Source organism: Puma concolor, chromosome E1 (assembly GCF_028749965.1).
Source record: "Puma concolor isolate L17-30 chromosome E1, mPumCon1.1.hap2, whole genome shotgun sequence".
In the NCBI taxonomy this organism is placed as follows: Eukaryota; Metazoa; Chordata; class Mammalia; order Carnivora; family Felidae; genus Puma; species Puma concolor.
In genome coordinates, this window is record NC_141680.1 from 42332111 (window position 1) to 42340539 (window position 8429).

General features: G+C 58.3%; 1 protein-coding gene across 4 annotated transcripts; it reads left to right on the plus strand.

The window, feature by feature from the left end:
- The first annotated feature begins 656 nt into the window (after window positions 1–656).
- On the plus strand, window positions 657–7395 carry CNP (2',3'-cyclic nucleotide 3' phosphodiesterase). Of its 4 annotated transcripts, XM_086687321.1 has the most exons (5): window positions 897–966; window positions 1193–1209; window positions 1993–2662; window positions 4373–4512; window positions 5880–7395. In XM_086687321.1, exons 1-5 carry the CDS (start codon window positions 912–914, stop codon window positions 6327–6329), a joined length of 1332 nt encoding a protein of 443 aa, XP_086543447.1. In that variant the 5' UTR covers window positions 897–911; the 3' UTR covers window positions 6330–7395. The 4 variants fall into 4 exon arrangements, with proteins under 4 accessions (XP_086543445.1, XP_025773399.1, XP_086543447.1 ...); XM_086687319.1 differs by lacking the exons at window positions 897–966; window positions 1193–1209 and adding an exon at window positions 657–810; XM_025917614.2 differs by lacking the exon at window positions 1193–1209 and having other exon boundaries at window positions 842–978.
- Window positions 7396–8429: the final 1034 nt, after the last annotated feature.

An 8429-nucleotide genomic window follows, 5' to 3' on the forward strand; every position in this document is an offset into this window, starting at 1 on the left:
TAGAACGGGTATCTGTCTCCCGGGTTGGTGTGAGGCTTCTAGGGGTGCTTAGCAACAGCACTTGGTACACGAGAAGCTCTCAAAAATCCAACCGAGCTTTCCGTGGCTTCCCAGAGGTGGTGGTGGTTTTAACAGCTACCTCAGGGGATAAGCTAGGATTTCACTACGTTATCCATCTGTCCCTTGGCTATTGCCATCCTTGTTCCATTTCTGCAGTCCTTGTAGGTGTTAGGGCTGACGTGACGCTAGCTAGGACCAGGCCCCGACTAGGGTGAGGGGAGTGAGGCATTACAGATGCAATTTTTCATAAGGTGCCAAGAAACTCAGTAAGCGACATAACAGTATTTTAATATTGTAAAACACACACAAATTAACGCAAACCCCCACGATGAATAAAATACCAAAATTTTAAATAAAGACAGGATCTGCCTTTGCCCTTGCACGACCCTGCCTCCCTGGCTTCACCCTAATCCCGCTGTGGGACCAGGGAAGGGTGACTGCCTCCCTCTTTCTAGAGCTCGGCTGGAACTCTGGAAGACACAGGTGAGCCGCGGCCCAGCTGGGCGCTGGGCGGCCGCTTCCTCCCGCGCTCAGTCAGTTTCGGGTTTCGATTCGCCGCGCCTGCGCCGAGAGCCCCGCCCCGGCCCGCCCCGGCCCGCCCCGGCCCGCCGCGCGCTCCGCCCCCGGGCTATATAAGGCTGCTCCGCGGGGGTCGTGCTACCGCTGGGCTCCGTGTCCCTCCGCGCGGGCGGGCGGTCCCGGAGAGCTAGTGCCTGCTTAGGCGGCGACGGCGGCGCCCCCCTCATCATGGTGAGCGGGCGCGGGGAGGCGGGAGTGGAGGGAGCGGGCCGGGCCGGCGAAGTACCCTTACGGAAAACGGGAGTGTGGGGGGATTTTCGGGAGGAAGTGCCATGCAAATGAGCACTCGAAGTTCCGGAATTGAGCTCTGGCTTTCTGGGCCGTGGAGTGCAGCCCGAGGTAGGGGAGACGCGAGCCGAGTGGGAGGGCGGCACGGCCGCCGCAGGAGGGCGGGTGCCGGGCGCCGCGGGAGCCGGGCAGACCGAGTCTGGGTCGGGGGTAACGCGGGGTGGGCATTCCTCGCCTTCTCCGGCCCGCGGGCCTTGTCTGAGAAAAGCGAGGGCCAGCGCAGCGCTCGGAGTGCTGCTGCCTGGGGGCGGAGCCGCTGTGGGAGACCGCGTACCGCAACAAGTGTTACCACTTGTGGCTTTTAGCGGGGCGGAAAACAAGTGGTTCGGAGAGGTGCCGCTGACAAAGTGGTGGACAGAGCTGGACCCTGGACGCAGGTGCCCTGGACCGCGCGGTCCTGGGGCAGGCACAAAGACCACGACTTTGTGGGGGGGCCAAGGGCAGAGGAGGAGGTGGCAGGCGTGGTGAATGAGGCCCTTTGTGCGGCGCTCTCCTGCCCTGCCCCCCACCAGGCCTTCTGTGGGACCATTGTCCCCCCCCATCCCAGACAAGAGAGTATTATCTGTTGCTGCCCTTGTTCGGGGGAGGGAGGCAGTCTTTGGGTAACCCTTCTCCACCCCCACCCTCCTCTGCACACCCAGAGCCAGGGCAGCTGTGGCTTTGCCCAGACATAGCAGCCCCACCTCCAAAGAGGTCATCCTTAATAGGTGCCAGGAATATAAAATTAGGGTCCGCTCCTAGAACCACAGGCGCACACTTCACGCTTTCCCTTGAGAGGTGGCAGCAGTGGGGGATCCTTGAAGCTATAGCTCCAGCCGGAGGGAATTAAGAGTTGAGGAGCGCCCAGACAAGCTCTCCCCTCCCTCCTCTTCAACCAGAAGCCTACGGCTACATACTACAGAGAAGGGAAAGGTCGAGCTGCCGCTCGGCAGGCTGCCCGCAACCCCGGGGCTGCTTGTAACTCAGGGCTGGGAGCCCCGATTCGAAGGAGGCCAGAGACAAGGGGTGACTGGCGGGGTGGCCCCAGACGAGCTGGCTGACTCTGCTCTTCCCCTCCTCACACAGAATAGAAGCTTCTCCCGAAAGAGCCACGCGTTCCTGCCCAAGATCTTCTTCCGCAAAATGTCATCCTCAGGGGCCAAAGACAAGCCTGAGCTGCAGTTTCCTTTCCTGCAGGATGAGGAGACGGTGGCCACACTGCAAGAGTGCAAGACGCTCTTCATCCTGCGAGGCCTGCCGGGGAGCGGCAAGTCCACGCTGGCGCGGGTCATTGTGGACAGGTACCGCGACGGCACCAAGATGGTGTCTGCCGACGCGTACAAGATTAACCCCGGCATTCGAGGAGACTTCTCTGAGGAGTACAAGCGGCTGGACGAGGACCTGGCGGCCTACTGCCGCCGGGACATCCGCGTCCTGGTGCTGGACGACACCAACCACGAGCGGGAGCGGCTGGAGCAGCTCTTTGACATGGCCGACCAGTACCAGTACCAGGTGGTGCTGGTGGAGCCCAAGACGGCGTGGCGGCTGGACTGTGCCCAGCTCAAGGAGAAGAATCAGTGGCAGCTGTCGGCCGACGAGCTGAAGAAGCTGAAGCCGGGGCTGGAGAAGGACTTCCTGCCGCTCTACTTCGGCTGGTTCCTGACCAAGAAGAGTTCCGAGAGCCTCCGCAAAGCCGGCCAGGCCTTCCTGGAGGAGCTGGGGAACCACAAGGCCTTCAAGAAGGAGCTGCGACACTGTAGGTGGCAGGCTGGCCAGGGTGCGGGCGGTTAGCCTCATTCGCGAGCCTCCCTCGCTGGGCACGGGGTGCTGTGTGCCCGGGACCGCGTGGTGTCCCCGTGTCGGGAGCCGGCTGTGCCAGGCAGGTGGAGGCTCACCTGGTGTGAGGCACGGTGGGCTGTGGGGGGAGGCGCTCCCCAGGGCACCTCTCCTCTCACTGCTCCCTTCCTGCCCCCCCCCCCCCCCCAATAGAGACCACTGACCCTGTCTTCGGGGCAGGAAACACAGACAGGAAGTGCATCAACATTTCATATAACCTTAGAGGGAGGGTCTGGTCCCGTTGTCTTCTAACTTGTTTTTAGCCGCAGAACCATCTTTTGAGATAAAGTATTCCACGGAGGGGGTGCCTGGCTGGCTCAGTGGGAAGAGCACCTGGCTCTTGATCTCAGGGTCATGCGTTTGAGCCCCGTGCTGGGCGTAGAGATTACTAAAAATATAAACTTAAAATATTCCATGGAATCCTAAGCTGCCCAAAACTGACAGGACTATTGTGACCTCACTGAGGATGGGTCCCAGGTCTCAGGCTGGTTTCCCCCCATTTTGGACCATCTTTCTACTTGCAGTGCCCCCACCCATGTTTCTGTGTTACCACTCAGAGGCAGGTGATTTGTGCCTGCGCGTTGCTCAGAGACCCTTCTTGGCTCCTAAGGCTGGAATGCTGGGAAACCAGCGAGCCGTGGAGCCTACGGTGACATCGTCCAGGTGTGACCCCTGTGCCCGGAATGGCTTGGCAGAAAAGCACCGGCCAGGCAGGGCTCCTGGTTAGAGCTGGTGGCTCTGCCTTGGAGAGTGGCTGCCTCTTGAAACTGCTTTTACCGTTAAAAACTACAATCCTTTTCTGCCTGCGACACAGCAGGAGAAATGTAATGGGCCTGCTCTCGGGTCTCCCTCCCCTGGGGAGGGTAAGCGACATCCTCGCAGGGACTAGACTCTGGGAGTAAATAGGACAGACCTAGTGGCTCGGAAGCTAGCCACAGGCCTAGAGTCTGGAAATTGAAACCCCAGATACTCCAAGTCTCGCCACGTAATATCTCTTCATATCCCAAGCATGGTCTCCTCCACCAAACAGGCCTGCAAGGTACATGCTCTGGTGACCAGGTAACTTCTTGTCCAGGAAGCTCCAAGTGCAGTGGGGCACGACTCAGAGTGACCCTGGGAAAATGGGTGTATAGTCACCCTGATGGTACTTAATAAAGACAGATAAGGGTCGATCACTTGCCCCAGGCCGAAGGGCTTGTGAGTGGGCTGGGATATTAATTATGCTCCGACTCCTTCTGTCGTGCCGCACAGTTCCAACACTCCTTTGCCTCTCTACCCTATTTTTCATGACTTGCTTCCCTCTTTCAGACGTGTAGCTGCTGAAGCCGATTCCCTTGGCCTCTGCTGCCTGTCCCTGGGTTATAAGTGCCTTAGTTTTCAAATCTGGAAAAGAGCTATAAAAATCTGCATAACTAACGTGAAGTCAGGGAATTTAGACACCTTTTTGTAGCTCTGGCGTGGCTGTTTGACCACCTAGTAAATGAGTGAATTATCGTGGATTATTGAGGAACTTGTTTGATCTCCAGTTTTTTTGTTTTTTTTTTCCTCTTGAGCCTCCATGGCTGTGGTGACAGATGTCGGGATGGCCCCTGCTCTCCTGCCCTGACTGCCCCACTCTCTCTCCCTGCAGTTGTCTCTGGGGATGAGCCCAGGGAGAAGATTGAACTGGTCACCTACTTTGGGAAGAGACCCCCAGGCGTGCTGCACTGCACAACCAAGTTCTGTGACTACGGGAAGGCTGCTGGGGCAGAAGAGTATGCCCAGCAGGATGTGAGTGCCCCCCAGGGACACCCAGCTGAGGTGGGGAGAGGGCAGGGTCTCCTGGAGATGGGTGCCGGCTCAAGGCAGGGACCAGAAACCAGACAGCCTCTCAGAAGAAATGGCATCTCCTGCTCCCTTCACCCCTCCACAGGCTTAGTCACACAGATGTCACCTACCCTTTCTGGGGAGCACCCTCCTGCCCAGTATGCCACTGGCCTGTGCATTCACCCCGAAGGCCCGCCCACCAGAGCATTTTACTTTTGATGCCCGGCAGCAGACTTGTGCTCTGGCCTAAGCTTGTGTGGAATCCCGAAGGCCAGGTGTCCCCTGCCCCCAGGGAGCCTGGTACTCTGACGTCCCTGTCCCCGGGTCCTAGGCCCGGTCTTGCCCTGGAGTAGGGCACATGGAGGGATAGCGAGGCTTGTTGGCTTTGAGGTGCCAGACCCCTCCCTCCCGCTCTGCTGCCGCCCCCAGCCTCTGCAGTGTGGTCCTTACGCAGCAGGTGTCGCCCGGCCGCACGCTGCTGTCTCCAGCCTCCCCGGTGTCTCCCCTGCTCGTCTGCCTAGGTTGACGCGGCAGCCATCTTCCTGTTTATTGGTCTCCCCAACTTGCATTCTTTACTTTGGTTTGTGGTAGTGTTCTTGGCACCTAGCACAGCTGCATGAACGAATACGTAACATTGTCCACTACCATCCCAACCACTCATGCGTGTAACGGTATTTATTAAGCACCTGTTCTGTGCTAGACACAAGGGATTGTGAGCAAAAGTGGAGACGTGTTTATGGTCAGTCGGGAAAGATGGCCTTTTTCAGAGAATCAGATATAACCAGACATGTAATCAGATGTAAACCAAGGTGTACGGGGTAGATTCTGGTTGAAGGCATTGACTTCTGGCCCCACCCTGTCCTCTGGGATATTGCCTGGGTACCAGGGTGGCTTATTACCAGGATGAACTGAATGGCATTGGCACTTGTCACATGCCTGTTACTCTTCTAGAGTCTTCACCCAGATACTCCTTTAATCCAGGCACCGAGGTAGGTTCTAGTATCCCTGTTTTACAGGTGAATAAGCCAACACAGCAAGGTTAAACAGCTTGCTCGGGGCCCTGCAGCTGGTGGGCAGGGGCAGGGGGATGGCTGAGTTCAGGGAGTCTGGCTTCCAACTCCGCCCATGTCTGGCACCTCTGGTACCTTGGCTTTGTCACATTAGCCTGAACGGTGTCCGTAGAAAGATGTCCTCCTGGAACACACGGGCTGCGTGCGGCTTTCCCCCCAGGGCTCGGCTGCCTCGTGCTCACCTCTGTCAGGTCCATCCTTGGTCAGCTGTCCACCGCAGGGGCCACCACCTCCAGCTTAGCTGTCGTCCTCTCCCCACAGGTGGTGAAGAAATCCTACGGCAAGGCCTTCACACTGACCGTCACTGCCCTCTTCGTGACGCCCAAGACTGCCGGAGCCCGGGTGGAGCTGAGCGAGCAGGAGCTGCCGCTGTGGCCAAATGACGTGGACAAGCTGTCCCCCTCTGACAGCCTGCCCCGGGGCAGCCGTGCTCACATCACCCTCGGCTGCGCGGGGGACGTGGAGGCCGTGCAGACGGGCATTGACCTCCTGGAGATTGTGCGGCAGGAGAAGGGGGGCAGCCGAGGTGAGGAGGTGGGTGAGCTACACCGGGGCAAACTCTACTCCTTGGGCAGCGGGCGTTGGCTGCTGAGCCTGGCCAAGAAGATGGAGGTCAGGGCCATCTTCACGGGGTACTACGGGAAGGGCAAACCTGTGCCCACGCACGGCAGCCGCAAGGGGGGTGCCTTCCAGTCCTGCACCGTCATCTGAGTGTCCTTGCTGCGGTCAGCCCCTTGCTCCTTACAGGGAGAGCGGGGAGAGGGAAGCATGCCTTCTCCTTCATCTTTTTTTTTTTTTTTTTTTTTTTTTACTCAAAGTTAACCTTCTTGTAACTTTTTAAAAACTTGTAACTTTTCTTGCCCACCCTCGTCCCCGCTAATGCCCAAGCTTTCAACACAAGGTGGGGTAGGAGGCACCATTCAGGAACCCAGAGCAAAGCTGCCCAGGCTGAGCCAAGCTGGGCCTGGAACTGCAGCCACAACCCCAAGCCCAGCTGCCTGTTACTGGTTCCCCTGCCCCTGCCCAGAGCTGGCCAGCGGGGTGGAGGGGGTCACCTCAGAGCTGCAGGTACCCAGAGGGCGGTCACTGCGGCTGTGGGAAACCGGCGATGGATTCAGGGTGGGGGGGAATCCCTGGGCTTAGACCCTGGATCTTAAATCATTGCAGCCCCAGGAAGTCTGGGGCTTTTTACCAGAGTAGAAAAAGGGGTGTACGTCCCACCTTTGGCTCTAAGTGCCTGTCCTCTCCTCCTCCACACTGTAACTAGGGAACAGTTGGATAAGTAGGGGAGAAAAGAGAACAGTAAGCAACAGCCACTCCCGGATGGCCACAGGGCTTCCCCCTTCCTGGGATGGGGACGGGCTGGCCATCCTTTCCAGCGGTGTGGCTCTGCTGTGGGGATGGGGAGATCAAAGCCAGAGAAAGTACCTCGGTGGGGAAGCTCCAATCTTGCCGTCTGCCCAGCCCAACTTGCCTCCTTAATGCCTCTGCAGGCCCGTGTGCCTCCTCCAAAGGGCGTCAGTTGGTGGGGACCAAGAGCCAGTGGGGTGGACGCCTGGCTGTTAAGGGCCAAGCCCTGCCTGGTGCCTCCGGGAAGGGGTTTGGAACATCGGTGCCTGTGCTGCGGTTCCTGGGGTGCCCTCTGCTGCCCCCTGCTCAGTAATAGGGCCTTGCTCATTGAGTTGTTACTGGACGAAAGTGCTCGAGTTACTATCCTGGCTTTGCCCAACCTCAGTGACTTGTAAGACTGACAGTGAAATAAACCGTGTTAATCCTGGCCGCGTGCAGTCTCTCTCACCCCTTCTGTGCCCAGCTCAGGCCTCCCTGGGGCCGGGGTTGGCGTATCAGGACTGGCTTTGTCCCGCAGCGTGGGGCCATCGGTCCTGTCTCCCCTCTGCTGGCCGGGCACAGCTGTGGTGAGGCTGGGCAGCTGAACAGTGTTGGCTTTCATGAGGAGGCAGAACGGAGAGAGGCTGATCTTAGATGGGCACAGAAAGTGGGGGCTGCCTGGGTCTGAGAGACGTGGAGTGGAGCCTGTCTCCCCCACTGACTGCAGCAGTGGGCCCACAGGTGTGCCAGCCCAAAGCAAGGAGAGGGCCTTCCCAGCAAGACCCACGGTCCCTAGCCTGGGTCCCTCAGTCCTCTAGGAACGGGCCACCCTTAAACACAAGGCAACACCTGACACTGAGGAGTTTTGTACAGGCCAGTAGGAGCTTATCAGGCCTACCTCGGGCATCCTGTCACCATGGCCTCGGCGACAAAGGGGGAAGACTGGAAAGAGAGGGGCAGGGGCTCAGAAGGAAGAGAAGCGTAAGTTACCTGTTTGGTCCACAGTCTTTCCCCAGCCATCGCTACTACCGAAGCACCAAAAGTCTAAGCTTCAGCCAAAGTCTCAAGTGTCTCTGCCTGGAACTCCTAGAAAGATTACTTGCAACAAACACTAAACTTGACCCGGATAGCAGGACCCTGACCACTGTTTCCTTCCCCAGTTTGCCTCCCACACAGAAAGGGACACCAGTGGAGAAAGTGAGGAGTATATGCTAAGAATGCTGTCTCTAAGCGTGTGAGTTTAACGTCTGTGCCCCAGGAGCTGCACGTCCCACCTGGAATGGGCCTGGGGGTCAGGGAGGCCAGGATTTTGTCCTGGTCCCCAGCTCCCTTAGCCTACACTGGCAATAGGACAGCAAGGGGGTCTGGGTCAGCCCAGCCACGTTCCATGTGAGCTCTGGACACACACAGCCTCTGGTGATTTGTGGTGGCCCTTACATCAAATAAACCCGTTCTCTGAACTCAACTTCCCCATGACTGACA